Below are 25,357 nucleotides of genomic sequence, written 5' to 3'. Positions count from 1 at the left end.
GCCATAATGGTATTGTGGATTGCACACAGAAGGTATCCATATTTTTCAGACTGCAAAGCTGATACGGTCGTGTGCATGTGGCCTAAACTTGGCATCAGAGAGGTTTCCAAGGCTGGATTCACAATTTCACTTCTTGCACTTGAGTAGGTGCTGACTGATGGGGCTGCGGTGCTTTAATCAGTGCCGTGTCACTTTTATTCCTTTCCTGGCACGGCGCCATGTGTTTGGTGGTGGCCGTGCCCGGTATTGCAGCTCCGTCCTCGTTCACTTGAGCTGCAGAGAGGTACAAAACCTGGCAGAGCTGTTACAAAATGTACGGAGCTGTGCCAGGTAACCAGTAAATGGGCACGGCACACATCCGAGCTGATCGGTGGAGGTGCCAAGAGTCCTCGAGCTCCAGGATAAAACTTATCTGAGGCCATGTCCACACGGATTTCCATGCAGCAAAGTGGCTGGGATTTTAAGAAATCTCATCGACGGGCTAAGAAAGAAAACTGCAGCAAAAAGGCCTCTTGCACACGTTCCGTTTTTCCGTTCCGTTCAAAGATAGAACATGTCCTATTATTGTCCGCATAATGGGCAAGGATAGTATTGTTCTATCAGGGGCCAGCTGTTCCGTAAAAAACGTAATGCACACGGACATCATCCGTATTTTTTGTGGATCCATTTTTTGCGGACCGTAAAAGACAGAAAAAGTCATACGGTCGTATGCAAGAAGCCTAAGGCTGGGTTCACACGTGACTGATTAGCTGCGGATTTTGGTGCGTTGTACAGCACCAGCATAGTGAATGAGCTTTCAGCAGTTCTCTGCGGCATATCAATTTATACTGCGGATTTCACCCTTTTCAATGCAAAAATGAAACTGCTTCTAATTTACAGCTTTTCTACAACAAAATCTATAGCATGTGAACGCACCCTTTTGTGTGTGTTTTTTTTCTCTCTGCTGCAGATTAGAAGCAGAAATGCAGCAGATTTTCTGCTGCAGCAAATCCGCAGCTAACCAGTCACACGTGAACCCTGCCTCCGTTGACCTGCCATGTCCATTTATGCTGCGGGTCCCCACGGTGTGTTTCAGCGATGTAGAAGATGAAATCCACAGCCAGTTCTGCTGCAGAAATTGCATGCGATACTTGTGTGTTTTGCTGTACTTTTTCCTGCAGAACTTCCTGCTGTAGTTTGTCCTGTGTGTACCTACCCTAAGGCTGCGTTCACACGGGCGAGATTTCCGCGCGGGTGCAATGCGGTAGGTAAACGTATTGCACCTGCACTGAATCCCGACCCATTCATTTCAATGGGGCTGTTCAGATGAGCGGTGATTTTCACGCATCACTTGTGCGTTGCGTGAAAATCGCAGCATGCTCTATATTCTGCGTTTTTCACGCAACGCAGGCCCCATAGAAGTGAATGGGGTTGCGTGAAAATCGCAAGCAAGTGCGGATGCGGTGCGATTTTCAGGCACGGTTGCTAGGAGATTATAGGGATGTTGACCCGATCATTATTATTTTCCCTTATAACATGGTTATAAGGGAAAATAATAGCATTCTGAATACAGAATGCATAATAAACTAGCGCTGGAGGGGTTAAAAAAAATAAAATAATAATTTAACTCACCTTAGTCCACTTGATCGCGGCCCGGCATCTCCTTCTGTCTCCTTTGCTGAACAGGACCTGTGGTGAGCATTCATTACAGGTCAAGGACCTGTGGTGACGTCACTCCGGTCATCACATGATCCATCACCATGGTAAAAGATCATGTGATGACCGGAGTGACGTCACCAAAGGTCCTTTACCTGTAATTAATGCTCACCACAGGTCTGTTCAGCAAAGGAGACAGAAGGAGATGCCGGGCTACGCGATCAAGTGGACTAAGGTGAGTTAAATTATTTTTAATTTTTTTTTAACCCCTCCAGCGCTGTTTTACTATGCATTCTGTATTCAGAATGCTATTATTTTCCCTTATAACTATGTATTATTTCCCCTTATAACAATCTACAGCACACCGATCCCAAGCCCGAACTTCTGTGAAGAAGTTCGGGTTTGGGTACCAAACATGCGCGATTTTTCTCACGCGAGTGCAAAACGCATTACAATGTTTTGCACTCGCGCGGAAAAATCGCGGGTGTTCCCGCAACGCCCGTGTGAACCCAGCCTAAGGCTACCTGCACACATTGCGGATTACATGGCTGAAAACACAGTGTAGTACAGTGGCGGCAAACTGTACGAGGTTAAACATCTCGTGTACACGTTGCATTTTTTTTGCCCTTTTTCGTGTAGAAATTGACCTGATTTGTGCAATGTTTGGTGTGGATTTTACCGTTTCCAATGCAAGGATGAGACTTGGGGCAAATCTGCACAGAAAACCACAAGTAACATAGAAACCTGCACCTGGATGCACATTTTGTGCAGAAAAACCTTGACATAGTACAGTCCCAGCAAAGTGTATGAGATTAGATAAATCTCTTGTAAACTCTGCTTTTTTGCGGGAATTGACCTGCCGTGCGGATTTTGAAATCTACAGCATTTCAATTGTTGTGTTTTCCTTGCGCAGATTTGGCCCTTTTCAATGGATGGGTGAGACCTGCAGGAAATCTGCACAAAAATGCACCAAAACCGCAATATAGTGCAGATTTTGGGGCATTTTTTGTGTGGCTTTGGTGCAGATTTCTTGCACCTTTTCTGCACTCTTTGCATATATCATTAGTTGTGCAGATATATGGACAAGTGCTGTATACACCCAGGGTTCTCCTCTGGAAGGGCTCCGGTAGTTTGGATTTTCTTTGCATGCTATTTATTGTTCTTTGCAAATTAATAACCTGAGTTTATATGTTCTCGGTGATCCACAGGCTTTGGGCGTGAACTAGAGTCCTTGTGAATATGGAGTGTGAAGGTTACCGGGTCATGCACTAATCTCTCACGTGTACACAGCCATATTCCGCTCGGGGCCCCTCCTCAGAGCAAGAGACGCTACTGCTAGTCTGAGACTCCTTGTACAGCTGCTGATCTTCATTTACAGTCCGGAGGATTGCATGGCGTTATAAGCAGCCTTGTGGACTGCAGATGTCTCCTGCACTTCCAAAAGTCATAGTGTAGCACTGCGTTAATGCTGGGGGTACATGCTGCCAATCACACCTAATGATAGTGAATGTGGGTGCATGTAAATCCAAGAGGGCTGTCGGGGGCCCTTACAGGTTGCAGCATGATCATATACTCTATCATTAGTTGCAATCTAGTAGTACAGCATTGCAATCTTTTATGTCGTAAACCTGCAAGACATCATGTAGCCTTAGGCCTCTTGCACACGAGCGTATGTCTTTCAGTATTTTGCGGTCTGCAAAAACGAATCCGCAAAAAATACGGATGACGTCCGTGTGCATTCAGTTTTTTTGTCTAACGGAACATTTAGCCCCTAGTAGAACAGCACTATCCTTGTCTGTTATGCGGACAATAATAGGACATGTTCTATCTTTGAACGGAAATACGGAAACAGAAGGCATACGGAGTACCTTCGTTTTTTTTTTTTTTTTTTTTTTTTTTTTTTTGGATCCGTTGAAATGAATGGTTCTGTATACGGAACGGAAATGGGAACAAAAACTTTTGTGTGAAAGAGGCCTCGGCTCATTCACACGACCGTGCCATTTTTTGCGCCCGCAAATTGCGGATCCACAAAACATGGATGGCGCCCGTGTGCCTTCTGCAATTTGCGGAACAGATCAGGAGGCCTATTATAGAAATGCCTATTCTTGTCCGCAACACGGACAAGAATAGGACAGGACTCAACATTTTTATGGGGCCACGGAACGGAGCAACGGATGTGGACAGCACACAGAGGGAAATTAATGGTTCCGTATGCGGAGCGCAGAAAACGGCCCGTGTACGGAAAGCAAAATACGTTCGTGTGAACGAGCCCTTAATCTGATAAACCTGGCCTGTTCATATACTACAGCCATTTAAAGGGCCTCCATGTGGTCCCAGGGGTCTCTAAAGTTGGCCCCACAGTTCACGATGTGTCCTGTACGTGCTATAACTATGGCTCCCAGGGTAAGAGATTTCTAAAATAAGTAGTATGATTTTATTTATTTTTTTCCATATACTAAAGAACTTGTGGGCAATACCCACCCTAAGGATCAATGCTGTGTACACCATAGAGTATTCCAAAGCAGCGAGCATCCTAAAAGCGGGGACGGCAGCAGCAGACGCAGTGTGGTCAGCTCGTGCAGTATGTTATGGACTGCAGTTACTCATTGACTATATGGTTGCATAACCTGTAAACACGTCCTAGATTAGAAGACTTCTTTATCAACCTTGCAAAGGCGACGTACAAGGCATGTTGTGGCAGATTAGCAGAGCTAGCCGAGGCCTGACGTGGAGACGTTCAGCGAGGTTAAGTATTTCTTTCTATGGTTGCAATGTGTTTTTGGTGGTTATAATAGTAGGTGGCCCACTTACTCCGTTTGTAAAGTGCTATCCAGTTGGTTTTAGCTCTGTAGGCTTCAGATTTTGTTGAATCTGATTCCTGCACATTTTTGGTTTCTGAGAGTAGTGGTTTTTTTTTTCTTTTATGTCCGTGATTATGGGGGCAACCATATTGTCAGAGTTTGGTTCTTTACAAAATCATCTGGTTAACGGCTCATGTACACGGCCATAGCCGTTTTTGCGGTCCGCAAATATGCGTTCCATATTTTGTGGAATGGAACGTCCGGCCCATAATAGAACTGTCTGTAATACGGGCAAAAATAGGACACGTTCCCTTTTTTTTTTTTTTTTTATATTTGCGGGGCAGCGGAATGGACATACAGATGCGGACAGCACACTGTGTACTGTCCGCATCTTTTGCAGCCTCATTGAAGTGAATGGGTCCACATGTGATCTGCAAAAAATGGGGATGCCCTTTAAAGGGTTTCTTCAGGATTTACATATCGACGGCCAATCATCAATATCAGATTGGTGAGGGTTTGACTAGGGTTGTTTCGGGTATCGAATTTTCGATACCCAATCGATACTTTTGCCTGGTATCGACCTCGATACCAGGATTTGCCTTTTTTTTTCGATACTAGGCTTCGCTTCTACGCAGACTAGTGTCAGAACAAGGAGCGCGCTGCTCTCAGCGTGCTCCGTGTTCTCCTCAGCAGCGCAGGGGAGAAGGAAGCAGTCTCTGCCTCCCCCCTGTGCCGCTGCTACCAATGAGGAGAGAGGGGTGGGCGCACTGCGCCACCAATGATGATATAAAAATCTGAACGAAGTATCATGATATGTACAGCAGCGCCCAGGGATCTCACTGCAGTTACTATTATCCCTGGGCGCCGCTCAGTTCTCCCGCTATGTCCTCCGGTATCTTGGGGGACTTGGTTATACTGGGCGGAGACTGCTCTTGTTCTCCTGGGCGTCTCCTTCTCCCACGCTGTCGCGCTGGCCAATCGCAGAGCTCACAGCCTGGGAGAAGGAGACGCCCAGGAGAACAAGAGCAGTCTCCGCCTAGTATAACCAAGTCCCCTAAGATACCGGAGGACATAGCGGGAGAACGGAGTGCCGCCCAAGGATAATAGTAACTGCAGTGAGATCCCTGGGCGCTGCTGTGCAGATCATGATACTTAGTTCAGAATTTAATATTATCATTGGTGGTGCGTTGCGCTCTCCTCCCCAGTATTAAAATCATTGGGGGCAGTGGCCACAGGGTCCCCTCCCCCTCATTGGAGGCAGTTCCGATCGGAGCCCCAGCAGTGTAATCCTGGGGCTCCGATCGGTTACCATGGCAGCCAGGACACTACTGAAGCCCTGGCTGCCATGGTAATCTCCCTGCTGCTGTGTGTACTATGCACAGGGCAGCAGGGAGAGTGTGAGATCCTATTTACCCTAATAGAGCTCTATCAGGGTGAATATGACAAGGGATTAACAGATCCCAGGTTCTGGCCCCTAAGGGGGAAAATGGTTATTAAATAAAAAGTAAAAAACAAAAACAAAATATTAAGTATAAATCACCCCCTTTCCCAATTTTACATATAAAATATATAAACAATAAATAAACATATTACATATCGCCACGTCCGAAAAGTTTAAACTATTAAAATACTTAAAAAATGTCCTATGCGGTGAGCGCCGTAACAGAAAAAAATAAATAAAAACTGCGCAATTTGCAAATTTTTTTTTTTTTAGTCACCTTGTTCCCCTAAAAAATACGATCGGACTGTACTATTATGGGCCGGACGTTCCATAAAATGCAGAATGCACGCGGCTTTTTTTGGTGTTTTATTTTTTTCGCGTGGTATCGAGTATTGCAAAACTTTTTTATGGTATCGAAACCGAATCAAAATTTGGGTATCGTGACAACCCCAGGTTTGACTCCCGGTAACCCTGCTGATCAGCTGTATGAAGAGGCCACAGTGCTCCTTGAGCGCTTAGGCTACTTTCACACTCGCGTTTTGGCTTTCCGTTTGTGAGATCCGTTCAGGGCTCTCACAAGCGCTCCAAAACGGATCAGTTTTGCCCTAATGCATTCTGAATGGAAAAGGATCCGCTCAGAATCCATCAGTTTGCCTCCGTTCCGTCTCCATTCCGCTCTGGAGGCGAACACCAAAACGCTGCCTGCAGAGTTTTTCTGTCCGCTTGATGAAACTGACCCAAACGGATCCGTTTTCTCTGACACAATCTGGCACAATAGAAAACTGATCCGTCCCCCATTGACTTTAAATGGAGTTGATGACTGATCCGTCTTGGCTATGTTACATATAATACAACCGGATCCGTTCATGACGGATGCATGTGGTAGTATTATTGTAATGGATCCGTTTTTACAGATCCATGGCGCATCCGCCCAAAACACGAGCGTGAAAGTAGCCTTAGGCCTCTTCATAGGCCAGTGATGTCACATGGCGTTGACGCAGCTCGGTCCAATTTAAGTGAAGGGGCTGCAATACCAAGCATGACTCCCAGCACCCCAGTCGATCAGTTATTCCCTTCCAGCTCTGCGGCTGATATACACAGCGTCTCCCATTACGTATTGAGCGAAGCTCGTAACTGGGTATATCTGGGTCCGGAGCTACAATGAAACCGCTGATCAGTGACCCAGAACCCCGCCGGTCTGATATTGGTGATCTATTATAAACCTTCAATATCAAAATTCTGGTCAGTGCCTTTAAGTATCTGTTATAAGCTACATGTGTACATTTTCCAAGTGCATTTCATAGAGAATTTTTAGTTTTTTCTTTATAAATCCGGTGAGGGGAAAAAAAGTGTTGCATGTTCCAACACATGCCGTGTACAGAGGTATTCTCACCTCTTACCACATAGCAGCTCTTGGAGTACCACGATTAGGGATGAGACATCTGAAGTCGATTGGCATAATACTTTGTTCGAATACTGTACGGAGCGAGCACTCAGTATTAGAATGTATTGGCTCCGATGAGCCAAAGTTATTACTTCGTGAAGTCTCGAGAGACTTCGCATAATTTCATAAATTAATTTCTACTGTAAAAAACCATTTCCCGAACTCTGGTTGGTTCCAAGTGGTACCTTGGAACTGAGCCCGGGTTCGGGAAATGTGGTTTTACAGAAGAAATTAATTCATGAAGTTATTATGCAAAGTCTCTCGAGACTTCACGAAGTAATAACTTTGGCTCATCGGAGCCAATACATTCTAATACTGTACGGAGTGCTCGCTCCGTACAGTATTCAAAGTATTATGCCAATCAACTTCGGATGTCTCATCCGAAGTCGATTCGCTCATCCCTAACCACAATGTCTCGGAGTGCTGCAGTACAAGGCTCTGGACTCGTGCTGCACCCCGAATCTGCTACAATTGGCAGTATGATGCAGGCGGATCGGGCTGCAAAAACTCATCCACATACCCCAGATTTGTCATTCTAAGGCCTCATGTACACGACCATATTTTCAGCCCGTGTCCAATCCAAATTTTTTTCGGATCATGCGCAGTCCCGTTCATTTCTATAGGGCTGCAAAAAAATGCGGACAGCACACGGATGTCATTCTGCAAATTATAGATCATGCATTATTGTTGTCCGTATTGCAGACAAGACTAGGTATTTCTATGGTGAGGCCGAGCCACGCACACCCGTGACAGCCAGCATCTGCACAGTTTTAGTGCAGCCAGGAGCACCACCACGGGGTCCGATCCTTAAAAAATTAATCGCAAGATTTCTAGATTGCTCTTAAACAGTGGTCTCCAACCTGTGGCTCCAGCTTTTGCAGAACTACAACTCGGGGCATGTTGGGTGGTATAGTTCGCCACTCATTCTCAGAGGAGGCTTGATGCCCCTTGTACCTTTGTATGCTGGACAATAGGCATTAACCTAATACTTTCCATGGTACTTTAGAGCCTCATTGTGTTTATCAGACATTTCACAATCCATTCGATCCGTGATATCCAGGAACAGAGGTCCTCCTGTTCTGGCAGTTCTCTCCTAGAGAGAAAGAGAGAAAACTAGGTAGAAGACTGTCAGCAGGTGGGCAGGAGAGCAGGAACTCATGGATAACCAGGACTCTTCTCAGGTGGCCGGGACTACTTTCCAGGCCCAGTCTGCAAGGATTGTGATGTTGGTTCTCGGCAACCACTTACTTTTTACTTGTATATGACAGACCGCTGAAATCCACTCACCTGTCTATACTTTATACTGCTGTTAGTATGGGCATCACAAAGTGGATGACGGGTTCCCTTTAAAGCACTAAAACTAGAAGTGTTTTCGAGTTCAGGTTCCCCGGTGATTACAATCTCGCTGCCGGCTGTACAGCGCCGCTTATCTGATAGGAACCTTCTCACTAATAGAAAAAAAACCTGTGGTTAACATTTTCAGAAAATTCATTTGAGACCACAGCTACCGTCGGTGACTTGTACTTTTGAAGACGCAAGTATGTCGCTTGTATCCGGATTTCAGGGTGAATTTAGGCCTCGTTCACATTTCCGTGTCTGTTTGACGTCGGTGAAAAAATCGTTCATTTGTTTCATGCCTGTGTGTCCATTTTTTGGCCCTCCCTGTGTCCTTCATATATATTCAGGAGGAATAACAGCGGAATGGCACAATGCACAGTGTTAAGAAAAGAAGTCCACAAAACTTTCAAGGGGGATGTAAGCATTTACTAAACCAGCCACGTCAGTAGAGGTGACGGGTCCTTCGTGGCTATTTGTGACTGAAGCAGTTGCCACTTCCACCCTCTACATTCATGGCCTTGTGTGATGGTGAATGGCCACTTTCAATATCCTATTTACAGGCCACTTCATAGGGACAGGACACGTATGACTATGTAAGGTTCCTAAAACATCAGTTCTATTGAGGCTTCAGGAAATAAGAGAATTGGCATTAAAGGGGTTTTCCATAACTTAGATATTCTGGTCTGTCTTTAGCATAGGTCATCACTGTCAGGTTGGTGGGACTGAATGGGGCCTAGCTGCAGAATGGCCATGTGCCGGATGGACTTGATGTCACAGGCCCTCAAACAGACTGGGGTGCAGGACCCTCTGCAGTCCGATGGGTTATCAGTATTTAAGCCCTAGAAAAACCCTTTTAGTGACAACTTAACCTGAAAGAAGTACCTGGCAGTTGTGCATCGCCGTGCAGTATGTCTTAAAGGGGTTGTCTGGGCTTTTAATATTGTTGACCTATGCTTTTCCGTAGACATAGCAAAAGAAGGAAGTGAGCTGATCGCAGGGGTGCCGGATGTCGGACCACCGCCAATCTGATATTGACACCTATCCTGAGGATAAGTCATCAATATTAAAAGCTCAGACAACTCGCTGCATGCTGGGAGTTGTAGGTTTTCAATAGCTGGAAAACTATGAGCTGACAACCACTCACATTGCACTGGTCGCTGCCCCTCCACTCTGCGGTTGTAGCGGATGCTGTCTGGACCCTGAGATTCCAGGTATGTTCTGCACAGTGCCACATACAGCCTGTGACCTATTTTTCACACTGCCTGCACTCGGCAGGGTATGAGTCGCTCTATGTAGATGTGCCAGTGCGGAGATCTTTGCCATTTCTGCAAGTCCAAAGTGGATTGCTGAACGCAGAAGGTTAGGTGTCTTGCATAGAGAGGATATTGGATCTGAAAGGGTTCGGGTCGCCTGTAGAAGCGCCCAGCCGGGCAGTTACTAGAGAGGTTTCCCCCTCATGTATTAGCCATAGCAGAGACTGGTCGTGAAGAGTTTCTTCCTCTGGAGGAGCCGACAAATCGGTAGGGTCTGTGTGACAGCAAGATATGAGTGGGAAGTGGGCAATTCCCCATCTCCCATGTGGGGGCGCTGCAGGGCAATTGCAATATTGTTGGGTTCCCCTACAGATTACAGCCGATCGGCCACCGAAGTACCTGAGCTGATGAACTTATTGTCAGGGGACCTTTCTAATACATGAGGGGGGGAGGGGGTCTAAAGCATACAACCCCTTTAAATGGCACAGAGGCCTATTTTATGGAGTAGTTCTGTTTACTCCCCAGACAGCGTCTGCTGCTATGAGCTGGATGTTTGTACAAGGTTGTATGATGGAAGTTAGCGGTCAGGTTTTAGGACACGTGGCACGTTGCGACTCTTGGTAACTGGGTGATGATCTTGTCATTTCTGGAAGCGCTCAGGCTCCGTGCATCCGCTTTCCATACGTCGCATCTCGTCTCCATTCTGTAACCAGTCAGGACCTGCTTCCTGAGCGCTCTTCCCGTGCCGTACATCTCGGCCTCTTCCCTGCTCTTTAAACTTGGGAGGAAATTCCAGAAAGCCGAGGGCTTCATGTCTAAACAACGGTACAAACTGGGGGAGGGGGAGAGTAGATCTGCAGTCCCCTTACATCCGCCCTTGTGAATGTCATCACAGTAGCTCCTTCTGGGTATATAATCTGGTTTTATAGGCCCAAGTGTTTGTAATATGGGTCACATTTTTGTAATTTAAAAAATTGTTCAAATTTTTTTAATTTTATTTTTTTCAGTCTTAAAAAGTAAGTATAGGTCCATGAGTTTTCTTCTAGTGTTAAATATGTTTGGCCACCTTTACATATACCGTGATCAGTACAGAAGAGTTGATAAAGGTTATAAATGCAGCTTAAAGGGGTTTCCTGGAGCAAAGTATCGGTATAGGTCATCAGTGTCTGACTGGTGGGGGTCCGACTTCCACACCCCAGTCAGTCAGCTGCTTTTGAAGAGGCTGCGATGCTCTGCTGAGTGCTGCAGTCCCTTCCTAGGCCAGTGACGTCATGCTCACCTTCACATGGCCTGGGCCAGGGTCAAAATTGTACTGATTTAGCTGTGTATTTGCCGCTGCGGATTTTCATGTGGCGAATCCGCAGTGTTGTTCAGTATTAGCCGCATGGTGGATGAGAATTTCTGAATTCTCATCCACCATGCGGCTAAAACAAAAACGCAGCAGAAAAGCTGCGGTATTGTGATTTGAAATCTGCAGGATGTCAATTTATACAGCGCCTTTCATCCTTCTCAGTGGAGCAAAATACGTGCGGTTTTTGTGCAGATTTTCCATCACGTGTGTCCCTGGCCTTAAAATGAATAGCCTTGGGCTGCAATACCAGTCATAGCCACTATACAATGTACAGCGCTATACTTGATATGCTGATCAAACGGCTGATTGGTGGTGGTCCTGGGTGTCAGACCCCCACTGATCAGATATTAATGATTAGGTCATCAATATTCTTCCATCGGAGTCCTGCCATGAGAAAAATGTATAAAGACAGTTTTGCAGGAGTCTGCGTTGCCGTAATTGGCACTTAATTTGTCAACTGTCGCACAATGTTTGGTGCATTTTTGAGTCGTTGCCACTTTTTTTTTGTTACTTTACTACACTTTCCATGTTACCTCTTTACTGGAGTAAGACTGCAGCAATTTTTGTGACTTTTTAAAAAGACACAATTGATAAATCTGGTAAATCCACTTGACAGGCTAACCACATCCACGATCCCACCCACTTGTTCAAAACTGGCATAAGTAGTGTAAAAAATACAAAATGTCATAAAGTTTCTGTGTAAATAAGCTGCAAAGCCTTATTATTGCCAAAAGAAATGCTCTGCGCCAGTTTCCTGGTCATCCAGAAGACTGTGCATGTAATATAAAGTGCCGTCATACTGTGTTGTAATAGTAGATGTGTGGATATATGAATTTTCGTAAAGTACATGGCTTAAAGGGGTTCTCTGGGAATTAAGAAAATGAAAACTACTTAAATATTACTTTATTATAAACATATTCCCAATCCCAAATACCTTTCATTATTTATAATGGTTCGTTTTAGTCTGGGGAGCAATCAAGGGAAACAAAATGGCCGCTGTCCTATTAGTACACGCAAAACCTGTCCTGATCACACAGGCGGACAAGTTACTTTACAACAAGTTACTTTACAAAGAGCTGCCTCATCCTCATCTCTACTTGTCAGGTATTATGATCCTGAATACAGATGATAAGAACTTTAGCTGAATCTCTGGGGAACTTGGTTCATGAGGAGACATGATGGACAGGACAGACTGTGGTAATGTAGACTTCATACAGGTGCTACTGCTCATTGTCCACACCTCACCCTCCTCTCATGACTCCTCATCATCTCCATTCCCACAGAGATTCACCTGTATTCAGGATCATGATTCCTGACAAGCAGAGCAGAGAGGAGGATGAGGCAGCACTATGGCTCATTGTGGTGAAGTAACTTGTCCTCCTGTGTAATTAGGACAGGTTTTGTGTGTACGGCGGCCATTTTATTGCTCCCTAGACAAAACAAGCCATTCTAAGTAATGAAAGGTATTTGTCAATATATTTATTATAAAATAATATTAAAGTATTTTTTTTTTTTTTTTTGCCCTGGAGAACCCCTTTAAGGCATTTCTACAACAGCACATGAATACATGCTGAACATTTGAAATCTACTTTCAGGATCAGTTCAGACCGTCGGAAGGAGAAATCCAGAGATGCAGCGCGGTGTCGTCGAAGTAAAGAGTCCGAGGTCTTCTATGAACTCTCCCACCAGCTGCCGTTGCCTCACAATGTCAGCTCCCACCTTGACAAAGCCTCCATAATGCGACTCGCCATCAGCTATCTGCGTATAAGAAGGCTCCTCGATGCAAGTGAGTAACTGTAATGCTTCCTTTCTCGGCGGATTCGGATATTGATGAGCTCTTAAATATCAGGCCTAGTTCACACTTCAGTGATTGTGAGCCAAAACCACGTGCAGCTCTAAATGCACAACAGGTGCAGATCTTTCCATCAGACTTTCTCCGTGTAGGCTCCGCTTTTGGGTTTTGGCTCACAATCTGTGATTAAATCACTGGTGTGAACTAGGCTTCAGATTGATGGGCGTCTGGCACATGGCACCCCCTGCTGATCAGCTGTTTTGGACAGCCTGGCACCAGAAACTATACAGTGTATGGAGCAGAGGCAGAAGGCACCATACAATGTAATACACCGGTGCCGGAAACTATAGTATAGAGCTTCCTGGTTGTAGTAATAATTTTTTTTTTTTTATTGTTATTAATGCCTACATTTCAATTAACAAAAATTGCCTAAAAAGTTAGGAGAAAAGGTTTTATAGATTATTTGAACCATCTTTGCCCATTTTCACCCATTGTACACTTGGTTACTAGTATAGTTTGGCATCTTAAACTGTACCGGATCGATCAGTTCAGATGTAGGGATGAGTGAACTTCTGTTTTAGAAGTTCGGGTTCCGGTTACCGCAGAATAGAAGTAATGGTCCGTGGTCACGGGATCTATAACGCAATCCTGCGGTAACCGGAACCCGAACGCGAACTTCTAAAACAGACGTTTGCTCATCCCTATTCAGATGCATTCAGTGCACTGGGTTTACATAATAAATCTGTATGTAGACATAGAAGATTAAAGAAAATTTCAGCCTTTTGAACACCACCATGTCGTGCGATGTTCCGTGCTGATTCATTTTTTTTTTACTATCACTTTATAGTGGTCAGAGCTCAGTTTTAGGCCTCATGCACACGACCGTTTTTTTTTGCGGTCCGCAAAACGGATTTCCGTTGTTCCGTGATCTGTGACCGTTTTTTCTTCCGTGGGTCTTCCTTGATTTTTGGAGGATCCACGGACATGAAAAGTGAAAAAAAAAACTAAGTCAAGTTTGCATTGAAAATGATAGGAAAAACGGACACGGATCACGGACACGGATCACGGACACGGATGACTATCTTGTGTGCATCCGTGATTTTTCACGGACCCATTGACTTGAATGGGTCCGTGAACCGTTGTCAGTGAAAAAAATAGGACAGGTCCTATTTTTTTCACGGACTGGAAAAACGGATCACGGACGCGGAAGCCAAACGGTGCATTTTCCGATTTTTCCACGGACCCATTGAAAGTCAATGGGTCCGCGAAAAAAAACTGAAAACGGAACAACGGCCGCGGATGCACACAACGGTCGTGTGCATGAGGCCTTATTGTGCAAAAGCAGTAAACCATGAAAGCTATATAAATTGGGTATTGACATAATCCTATTAACTCACGTTACCCTCCCAAAAAGAGAAGTCACTCAATGCATTATATGTTCCCCAAAATGTTTAATTAAAAAAATACAAATCATTCTTCGTAAAACAAGCTCCTATGTGGCTGTGTTGACAGAAAAATCAAATGCTTGGCTCTGGTAGGCGGGGGCGACCAAAAAAATGATTGTGCCCTAAAATGGGTAGTGTCCAGGGCCAATACATTAAAATCGGTGATTAAACAGTATGCGATAAGCTCCCTCTAGTGGTGGCTGTAGGCAGCCAGAATTTCTTTGCCAAAGATCTAGGGCTGCGTTAGAGAACAGCAAAGCTGCATCTGCTCAAAAGGTATCTTTAAAGGGGTTATCCAACCCCTATAATGCCCCCCAAGCTGCCTGGGCACCTCATACAGGTTATACTTACCCCGCATCAGGAGTTACGCTGGTGTCGGGGAGCAGGCTAAGCATAACCTGTATGAGGAGCCTGGGCATTTTGGGGGGAATTACAGGGGTTGGATAACCCCATTTTAAGGAATTAACTGTTCAGTATTTTGGACTTGTTTACATTGCCAAAATCTGAATTGTGGGTGGCCTTCACTTCCGTTGTACATCTGTGCCCGTCTCCTTGTGAAGCCAGAGGCACATGCGCCTCATCCTTGAGAGGAGATGGATCGTTACACGGCATCAGCTCTAGGACATTGTGGTTATGTAGCCTTCTTTATCTACGGCCTAATACACTGCCACTCAGCTTCCCACAGGCTCGTGTTACATTCCACAGCTATGTGTAAGGTATGCCGTGCAGGGTCTGTGGAAAGCTGTGTGAATAGTTGTCACCCAGCGTCCGCTACCTGTGTATGAGACTAAATCCTGGAGCAGATGAACAGGATATTAGTATTGGGGGTGAGATACTCCGTCATGTGTGCTAATGATGCGCTGTGTCCTCCAGATGATGCGGACAGCGAGTCTGAAGTGGAGAAGCAGCTCAACTGCTTTTATCTGAAGGCCTTGGAAGGGTTTGTCTTGGTCCTGACTGAGGAAGGAGACATGATATACCTGTCTGAAAATGTCAACAAGTGCATGGGGCTTACACAGGTATGGATGGGTTTCGTAGATATTATTATTTTGTTTTTAAGGGGTCTGCGTACCATTCTTAATGTGCATATGGCAAGGGTTATTAGGGGGTTTATTCTCCCCTAGAAACAATGATGAATGGGGGGATTTTACCTCTGTAATATAGTCGAATGGAACGCGGCACAGTTTCCAAATCTATGGGCACTGTTGTGCAGCGCGGCATATGGTCATGTGCACGTGCCCGAATAGTCACCACTGAAGTGCAGGTGCCCGCTGCGAGCTATAAAGCAGAGAACGGTGCCCGCCTTCCCCTGTTCTAATAGGAGTGCCATTCCAAACAAATATAAAAGTATTCTCATTTTAATTTATTTATTTTTTATGTATTTTACATTTTTTATATTTGATTCTATTCAGTTCATGCATTCATGTTTTGTTTTCTTCTCTTGCTCCACAGTTTGAGCTTACTGGGCACAGTGTATTTGACTTCACCCACCCTTGTGACCATGAAGAGCTGAGGGAGATGCTGACCTTTAGGAATGGTACGTACTAGTAAAAGTGCCTCCTCCTCTACAGTTCCCACAACACGTGCATCGGCTCTTCTGCAAAAATAGCTAACACTCCCAACACTTCTGCTGCATTGTAGGAAGGACTTCACGGGGTCTCCCTCGTAAGCAGGTCGTCTTTTCTCGCTCGTGTCTAGGTCAGGATGTATCGGAGTTAGATAACTCCTTCCCATAAAATTATACAGCAAAGCTTCCTAAGAAACATTAGCGTTCCGCCATCCGTCATCCAGAATATCAGATAACGATATTCATTACCAGCTGAGAGAAACAGGATTGTTGGCTTCAGAGAGGCCAGAAATTGGGAACAGAACACCCAGTTCCTCGAGGCACATTCCGATGATTGCCTTGTTGCATCATACTCTGAAAAGTGGTGGATTATGGAAGAATGTGAACAGACACTGGTCATGCACGTGAAGTTTACCTCTAGGCCAGCGGATAACTTCCAAATACACAGGATCCACTGTTAATCCCCTTTGCCATTGGTTGGGGGAAACGGGTAACTGATGAGTTCGATTTTTAGGGCCTCTGCACCGATTTGGTCCGAATTTTTATTTATTTATGTTCTCTCACTATAAAAGCAAAATAGAATCTTGCATTTTTTCCCCCTTAATACGTGCAGTTTTTATAGTGTTTTTTTTTTTTTCTTTTACGTTTTTCTGTGTCAAAAAGACACAGAAAAAAAGCCAAAAGCTTCAACAGCCTGCATTTAAAAAAAAAAAAGCCAAAGGCTCAAAAACGCCGGCACATTAAAAAGAGCACAGTAGCAGTGCGTTTCAGATTTCCCTTAGGCTAGCTTCATATATATCAGTGCACAGATTTGGCGTTCATACATGCATGCAGCGTTTTTCTGTCCGGCGCTATTTGACATCCGGCATCACTACTGATGCATCGGATGTATGTGCACAATCTTATACAAAACTGTGGGATCAGTTCTGGCTCAGCTCCCCGCTGCTTCACGCCGGAGGGCAACTGAGCCGGATAGCTGGACATATGTGTAGGGGGGCTTTAGACCTTCCGCTCCTATCCAGAGCTGGTGTTTTTACTGCAAAAACGCACCACAAGCCACATGTGCAAAACATGCCACTAAAAACCACAAAGGTGCACAAAAATGCCACTTAAAGGGGTTGTCCGTGTTCAGAGCTGAACCCGGACATACCTCCATTTTCAACGCGGCAGTCCCCCTGACTTGAGCATCGGAGCAGTTCATGCTCCGATGCTCTCCTTTGCCCTGCGCTAAATCATGCAGGGCAAAGGCATTTTTTGGAGATCCAGTGAGGTACCGGGGCTCTCCATGGAGCTGCCAGGAGATGTCACCGACACTGATGGGTGGGATTTAGCGCTGCCCTAGCCAGTAAAACGGCTAGGGCAGCGCTAAAGAACGCCCATCAGAGCCGGTGACTTCACCGAACACACTGCCGGGCGGAAGCGTGTTATGATAAACAAAAGAGCCCGTGCCCTGTGCGATGTAGCGCAGGGCAAGAGAATGCATCGGAGCATGAGATGCTCCGATGCTAGCCTCAGGGGGGCTGCCTGGGTGAAAATAAGGGTATGTCCGGGTTCTGCTCTGATCCTGGACAACCCCTTTAAGGTGTAGACGCACACTTATCTTGTTGTTTTCCCCATTATCAGCAGATCCAGAGCTTTGTATTCACCGCTTATCTCCCCTTTGTTGAAATAAGTTGCACACTCGGCCAAGGTGAAGGTGGAAGTTGGGGTTTTTGTCCATTGGTCCACGCCTATTACAGATCTATGGTCACATCATAGATGCTGTTCATCACTACAGCTACGGCGCTAACAGCAGCCATTTTAGAGGCAAAACTACTACTCCCAAGATGCACACATGCTTGGCTGTTCTCAGAACTGCATAGAAATGAGTAGGGCATGCTGGGAGTTGTAGTTTCACTACAGCTGGAGTGCCGGAGGTTAGCCATCACTGACCTAGGATTATTAACTGATTCAATTGATGTTTCCTTGTAGGACCAGCTAAAAAGGGGAAGGAACAAATCACCGAGCGGAGCTTCTTCCTGCGAATGAAGTGCACGCTCACCAGTCGAGGAAGAACGGTCAATATAAAGTCTGCCACATGGAAGGTGAGAAGAGGGAAACACATGAAAATTTTTAAATAAATGTTTGATGCTAAAGGGAGTCTGTCACCTACAAAATCGGTTTTACAGTGAGCATACCGCCATGTAGGTTATAGGACCTGAAAAGGGACCATATGTTTCTTGAGAAAATCTAGTTGTGTAAGGGCTCATTCACACGACCGCTGGTGTCCCGTTCCCGTATTGCGGACCGCATTTGCGGATCCGCAATACACGGGCACTGCTTTGTTGTCATTCCGCATCACGGAAGCGGACCCATTCATTTTAATGGGTTCGCAAATCTGGAGATACGGAACGGAACACTACGGAAGCACAACGGAGTGCTTTCTGGGGTTCCGTTCCGTGCCTCCGCACCGCAAAATGATAGGACATGCTCTATTTTTTTTTTTTTGCGGAACGGAGGGATCGCGGACCCATTCAAGTGAATGGGTCTGCGATCCCCATGCGTCTGCCCCACGGAAGGTGCCCGTGCATTGCGGACTGCAATTTTCGGTTCACAGCACGGGCATGTGACCCCAACGGTCCTGTGAACGAGCCCTAATCCTCAGAAAGGCTGAGGGCCTCTCCATATGGTGCACCGTCAAGTCACCATAATGCAACCCAGCGTCTTCCCCTCTCGTTTGATTGACAGTCCCTGAGATTTTAGAGCCGGTAGCAATGACACAGTGGAGTCTCTCCACCTATGGTGCACGGAAAACATTATTTGCCTAAGAATTAAAAAAAAAAAAAAAAGCATTTTTCAGGTTTAAGGGACTGGATTTTCACAAGAAAGGTTTGGGTTTATTTCAAGGCACCTACCATGACAGTATGATTTTGGAGGTGACAAACTCCCTTTAAGACGTACTGAAACCCATTTTATTGACACCAGTGTCCACTTTAAGATCTAACATGTGCATTATGTCTTATATCAGGTCCTTCACTGCACAGGGCACATGCGCGTCTATGATTCCTGCAACAACCAGAACCATTGTGGATATAAAAAGCCACCCATGACTTGCATGGTGCTGATCTGCGAGCCAATCCCCCACCCATCAAACATTGAATTCCCATTGGACAGCAAAACCTTTCTCAGCCGCCACAGCCTTGACATGAAGTTCTCTTACTGTGATGAAAGGTATGTACAGAAAGGAAGCATTGCCTCGACAAATTAGATGTAGAAATAATAAAAGGGCAGACTGGATGGACCATGTGGCCTTTTTTTTTGTAGTTGGCCTTCTGTGTTGCTAGATACAGTATGCATGTGTCCGTGCAGAAATCTGATTCGTGGAACACCACTGCCCTCTGTTGGTAGTTGTTAATTCCTGCAGCTGTAGTTAAAGAGGAACTGTCCCCTCTCCTGACATGTCTGTTTTAGTAACTACTGCCATTCCCCATGTAATAACAATTCTGGAACATTTGTTCTTATGGCTCTGTTGTCATTCCTTTATTATTCCTGCCAGAAGTTATGGTGTTCCTGCACAGTCTGACACTAGCGACACTGATTGAATAGTTGCAGACTGTGCGGGGGCACACCCCAACTAGTAACATCCAGTTGGACCTTTATTTCAAATTGTTGGCAATTCATTCATAAACATCTAGTGGGAACAATAGAGGAATGACACAAGATTAATGAGAATACTACTCCAGAATTGTATGAGGGAACCCAAGTCATTATAAAACAGAAATGCCAGGAAAGGTGACAGCTCCTCTTTTTAAAGGGGTTCTGCACTTTGTTTTAACTGATGATCTATCCTCTGGATAGATCATCAGCTTCTGATCGGCGGGGGTCAGACACCCGGGACCCCCGCCGATCAGCTGTTTGAGAAGGCAGCGGCGCTCCTCACTGTTTACCGCCAGCCCACTGACGTCACGACTAGTATCACTGGCCTGGGCGCGGCTAAGCTCCATTTAAGTGAACAGAGCTTAGCCCCGCCCAGTTAATACTAGTCGTGACGTCAGTGGACCTGCGGTAAACAGTGAGAATGCCGCGGCGCTGCTGGAGCGCCACTGCCTTCTCAAATAGCTGATCGGCGGGGGTCCCGGGTGTCGGACCCCCGCCGATCAGAAGCTGATGATCTATCCAGAGGGTAGATCATCAGTTAAAACAAAGTGCAGAACCCCTTTAAGGGAAAACCAACATGGTGATTAAGGTGCCCAAACAGAACGTATGCATATTTTTACGAGCAAGTGAGACAAAGAAGGGAATAGGATAAAACATAAAGCATTTCATTGAGACCGGTTATTCTAGAATACAAAATTTTTAAACATTGGGGTTAATAAGGATATCTTTCATGTTTTTACATGTACTTTAATGTAAATATGCATGAAAATCATAGGAAAATGATTATTTTTTTAAAACCAGGGTAACAGAACTGGTTGGATATGAGCCAGAAGAGCTTCTCGGACGGTCAGTCTATGAGTATTACCATGCGCTGGACTCTGACCACCTGACTAAGGCACATCACGACAGTAAGTGATTTTGGGGCCCCTGCAAGTGGCAAACAATTTGGATGAACCTGGACAGTAAAATCTAAGCTGTGATATTTAGACCTGTGACATGAGATTACAGAAGAGCTTATATAGTAACATGCACGATAGGCTTTATATGGAAGGTTCCCCCCCATCCATAATTACTGATGCTCTTCTTCTCCTTCTGAAAATCTCGGTTGCAGAGATTTTTTCCACTGACATGCTCTTCTCTTCTTCACCCAGTGTTCACCAAGGGACAGGTGACTTCAGGACAGTACAGAATGCTAGCCAAGCAAGGGGGCTATGTCTGGGTGGAAACGCAAGCCACCGTCATATACAACACAAAGAACTCCCAGCCACAGTGCATTGTGTGCGTCAACTACGTCTTGAGGTAAGTACCAATCGGATCATGGTTATCTCGTTCACTTGGCCGGCTGAGTGTGTCCTTGTGATATCTCATGTGGTTTCCATAGAACTGTAGGTAACTGTACCGCATTAGTGCGCATTCACACAGCCGTATGAATGAGTCTGCATCCGTTCCGCAGTTTTGCGGAATGGGTGCGGACCCATTCATTTTAATAGTTCCGTTCTGCGGCTACGCAAAAAATATAGAGCATGTCCTATTCTTGTCCACAATCTGACAACAATAGGCATTTTCTATGATGGCGGCAGCCAGCAATTGCGGAATGCACACGGGCTGGTATCCATGTTTTGTGGATCCGCAAAACACTACGGTTGTGTGAATGCACAAAAGGAACAGCTGACGGCAGTTCTGCTACATCAGTAAAGGTGGCCGTTCACATATTATATATGGCAGCCAAATGCTTACTGGGCTGATTATCGGCTCTCTTGGTGCCCTCATTACATGCATCTTTATTCCATGGGAGAGAGAAATTAGCCACTTGCCAGACTCTATCTCCTGCGGCAAAAAAAGGATCAGACATATTGAAATCTAGTGGTATTCTAATTTTTTCCTACATCTACATCATGTATTGGGTCACATATTAGATATTGCCCGATCCTTCTGAAATTAGTATTTTGTTCCCCTGGCTGATTTTTGATCTTCTGTGCACGACCAGCCTAAGTGTAGTATATATTTTGCTGTCTGCTCATGTAATCGTCTGAGAAGCTTTAAAGGGGTATTCCCATCACAGACAATGGGGGCAAATCGCTAGGATATACCCCCATTGTCTGATAGGTGCGGAGAACGAGAGCTGGGAAATGGCGGGCGCCCTCCATTCATTTCTACGGGGCCGCCAAAAACAGCCGAGCGCTGGCTCGGCTGTTTCCATCTGCCCCATAGAAATAAATGAGAGCAGGGGCCGCGCATGCGCGGTGCGCTCCTATTCACTTCTATGGGAGCAGCGCTTTGTAGTGAACTGACCCTGGGAAATCCGGGGTCCTCCAGCCACAGCTCTCCCCGCTCCTATCTCGTTCTCTCTGTAGCCACAGCTCTCCCCACCTCTGGGACCCGCACCTATCAGAAAATGGGGGCATATCCTAGCATATCTGCAGCTTCAGTCGCTGTCAATGATGTCTTTTTCATGGTCTACATGATCTACTGCTTCTCTTATTTAGTGGCATTGTGGAGAAAGACCTGATATTGTCCGTTGGCCAGACAGAGTCTACTCTGGCGCCCGCCGAGTCTGCCGAGGTGAAGATGCCTCCCATCTTCACTGACCTGGACAAAGAGGACGACATGTCTAGCAGTCTGTTTGATGAATTGAAGAAGGAGCCAGAGTCCCTGACCGTTCTTGCTCCAGATGCTGGCGATGAAATAATTGCATTAGACTTCAGTTCTAGCGGTAGGTATTCCGTGTATTGTACCCTTTTTTTTGTCATGTCTTTATTAGGAGTCTGCTAAATCTGTGTTTTTTTTTTTTTGTTTTTTCCTCCATTAGATTCTGAGCAGTCCTTTGATGAGGTTCCATTGTATAATGATGTAATGCTCCACCCAACCAGTAAGCCACCGGAGATCATGTTGGTGTCTCCCATCCCAGCACCGGAGAAGCCGAAGCCTCTGCGCAGCAGTGCTGACCCTGCACTCAACAGAGAGGTGGTGATAAAGATTGAGTCAAGTCCTGAACAGCTGGAGCTGGCATTCACCATACCCCAACTCTCCAAGCCGTCCAGCCCATCCGAGCTCAGCAGCAGCCAGAGCTCCACGGAGGTACAGCCAAAACTAAAGACCGTTAGCATTTAGATGGCTAATCTCCCAAACCATTTTCTAAGAGCTGTTTAAAGGGGAAGTAATAATCTGTACAAAAACATGTCCCCCGTGTATTTTTCCTGACACCACACCACCCTCATCTGTCTATTCTTGCTAACCCAGTGTAAACTAGAAAACTGGACAGATAGGAAAGGAATTAACTCCACTGCAAAATCAGACTACATAGAGGTTTTCTTTGTAGTCTGTAACCATGGAGATACATATGTCTGCATAGGAGCTGTGAAAACAAAACTGTAGGATATTGTCAATTCATTAAAGGCTTTGTACACTGTCGGGGGCATTTTTATTTATTTATGCAATTTACTTATTTTGGGCTATAAATAATTTTTTCAATTGGTCTTTCTAAAAAAAAAATATTGAGCCGGTCTGTCACAAAGGGTTAACTGTCTAGCTGTGTGAATTGTACTTTCACTTTGTGCCGTCATCTAATAAATCTTATCTCTAAATTACTCAAAAAAATCATAGACTCTTATTTAAGCCACATTTCTTTTATCAGAAAGATAAGAATTGAGCTGTAGGAGGTCAGAGATAAGGAGCCGTCAGCTGAGCTGCCTGATGGAACATTGAAAAGTCAGATCCTGCATAGAGACAGGGATTAAACTTTTTTTTTTTTTTTTATAAAGATCAATTGAAAAAATGATTTTTAGTTCAAAATGAGTACAATGCAATAATAATAAATTGCTCCAAAGGTGTACCTAGCTTCTAAGGATTGGTCCCAGTTTGACTTTTTTGCCAAAGTAATTTGTAAAGGGTGGGTGTTTTTTTTTATTGTTTGACATTTTTTCAAATTTTTATTTTTTATTTTTTTAAATATAATTGAGCCCGTTAGAAATGAATGCATAGTTTCTACATTGTATTAGCATGACATGATGCAAGAACTTGCTGCTCACCCCAATGTGGTATGGTGTGTTAAGCGATTGGCCAAACCATTTGCGTTATTATTTTATTTTTTAGTTATTTTTTTTTTTAGATGATTTGAAGCATTACAAATAGTTTATAGCCTTCAACAGAAAAAAAAATATATATTTTGGAATTTGTCAAAATTCATTTTTTATTTTTATTATTTTTTTTCCTTTCCCATAGCCCGGCACACCTGCAGAGTATTGCTTCAATGTGGATGATGAAATTGCCAGGGAGTTTAAGATGGACTTGGTGGAGAAACTCTTTGCGATGGACACGGAATCAAAGACCGCATTCTCCACACAGGTATATACATATTACTTAGTGGTTTGCCAGCAGAGCTATCGTAGCGCTCTAAGTATTCTGATTGCCTGTACTGTAGACACACACTTGATTATGTAATGCTGGACGGATTTGGAAGCGGGTACTGTAGAGAGTCGGCACGACTGTACGTATGATGGTGTCAGGAAAAACAGTCCTTATGTTCTGATCTGTAAGCTCCACTATGGGTTGTAAGTGTGAAGCGTGTCCATGTGCAGAAGCATCTAGTGCAGAATGTAGCTGTGTGTACATGGGTAGAAGCATCTATATATCTGTTGTGCATGTGCATTGTATAGGTGTGTGAAGTGAAGCTGCACATGGGCCAACTACTTGGTTGGCTATACTGTATCTTTGACTTTTTGTCCTCTAACATTCCAGTTTTGATATTGGCTGAAAACTTCTGGACTTGGTACAGTAATCTACCCAGTGTGAATTAATGCTGGTGGTTCTTCCTCCTCTTAACAACGTTTCTCATCCTGTGTGTAAGAGTCCCATTGCTGTTCATTGTATTTTGACCATGTTTTCCTTTTTATTTCTACTCAGGAAACCGATTTGGATCTGGAAATGTTGGCTCCTTACATCCCAATGGATGATGACTTCCAGCTGAGGACCTTCGATCAGCTTTCCTCCTTGGAGAGTGAATCTGCGCACCCCCAGCCTTTAGGACACATAGCCAGTCTGTTTCAGCCAACCAGCACACCCATCACTACCGATCTGAAACCAATCAGCACCGAGGCAATGAGCGACCCCAAGACCATCATTGTCCACTCGCCCTCCCAGGTGATGAAAGAGGTGCCTAGCGCCCCGCCATCGCCTTACAGTGGTAACCGGAGTCGCACAAGTTCTCCTGTAAGGATGGACAAAACGTCAGAAAAAACAGACAGATCCCGCCCAGGAACCCCAAATATACAAAGTCCGCTAAGCAAAAGGTAATTGCCTAGTCCACAGCTAACAAATTATAGTCTTTGAGTTAGACTAAAAATTCTGTATTTTTACATATGAGGTAATGTGTGCTCATGTTCAAATATATCGAAGTTGCTGGGCGGTAGTGTAGTGTTCTGCCGCAGCTAAGATGACTAATGTTGTGGTGAACCTGCTTGGTTTGGAAAGGGGTAGGAGATCAGAAGTAAGGCTCTGACATGATAACAGGCTAAAAAAAAGACTCCGTGTGCATCCTGTTTCCATTTGTCCGTTCCGCCAAACAAATAGAACATGTCCCATTATTGTCAGCATTACAGACAAGGAAAGCACTGTTCTATTAGGGGCCAGCTGTTCCGTTCTGCAAAAAACGGAAT

The 25,357-nt window shown here is 45.0% G+C and overlaps 1 protein-coding gene across 1 annotated transcript in view; it reads left to right on the top strand.

Annotated features, from left to right (window-relative positions):
- The window catches only part of HIF1A (hypoxia inducible factor 1 subunit alpha), a 43,632-nt gene that overhangs the window by 13,490 nt on the left and 4,785 nt on the right, over positions 1 to 25,357 (top strand). The window contains exons 2-12 of the mRNA XM_040411185.1: positions 12,859 to 13,049; positions 15,374 to 15,519; positions 15,953 to 16,037; positions 18,039 to 18,151; positions 19,075 to 19,277; positions 20,505 to 20,611; positions 20,855 to 21,002; positions 22,190 to 22,416; positions 22,513 to 22,781; positions 23,925 to 24,047; positions 24,606 to 24,991. Coding sequence (XP_040267119.1) covers positions 12,859 to 13,049; positions 15,374 to 15,519; positions 15,953 to 16,037; positions 18,039 to 18,151; positions 19,075 to 19,277; positions 20,505 to 20,611; positions 20,855 to 21,002; positions 22,190 to 22,416; positions 22,513 to 22,781; positions 23,925 to 24,047; positions 24,606 to 24,991 — 1,998 coding nt within the window. The remainder of the gene's footprint in view (positions 1 to 12,858; positions 13,050 to 15,373; positions 15,520 to 15,952; positions 16,038 to 18,038; positions 18,152 to 19,074; positions 19,278 to 20,504; positions 20,612 to 20,854; positions 21,003 to 22,189; positions 22,417 to 22,512; positions 22,782 to 23,924; positions 24,048 to 24,605; positions 24,992 to 25,357) is intronic.

Source organism: Bufo bufo, chromosome 11 (genome assembly GCF_905171765.1).
Source record: "Bufo bufo chromosome 11, aBufBuf1.1, whole genome shotgun sequence".
In the NCBI taxonomy this organism is placed as follows: Eukaryota; Metazoa; Chordata; class Amphibia; order Anura; family Bufonidae; genus Bufo; species Bufo bufo.
Note: the sequence above shows the minus strand (reverse complement) of the source record. Positions and strands in the feature narration are given on the sequence as shown.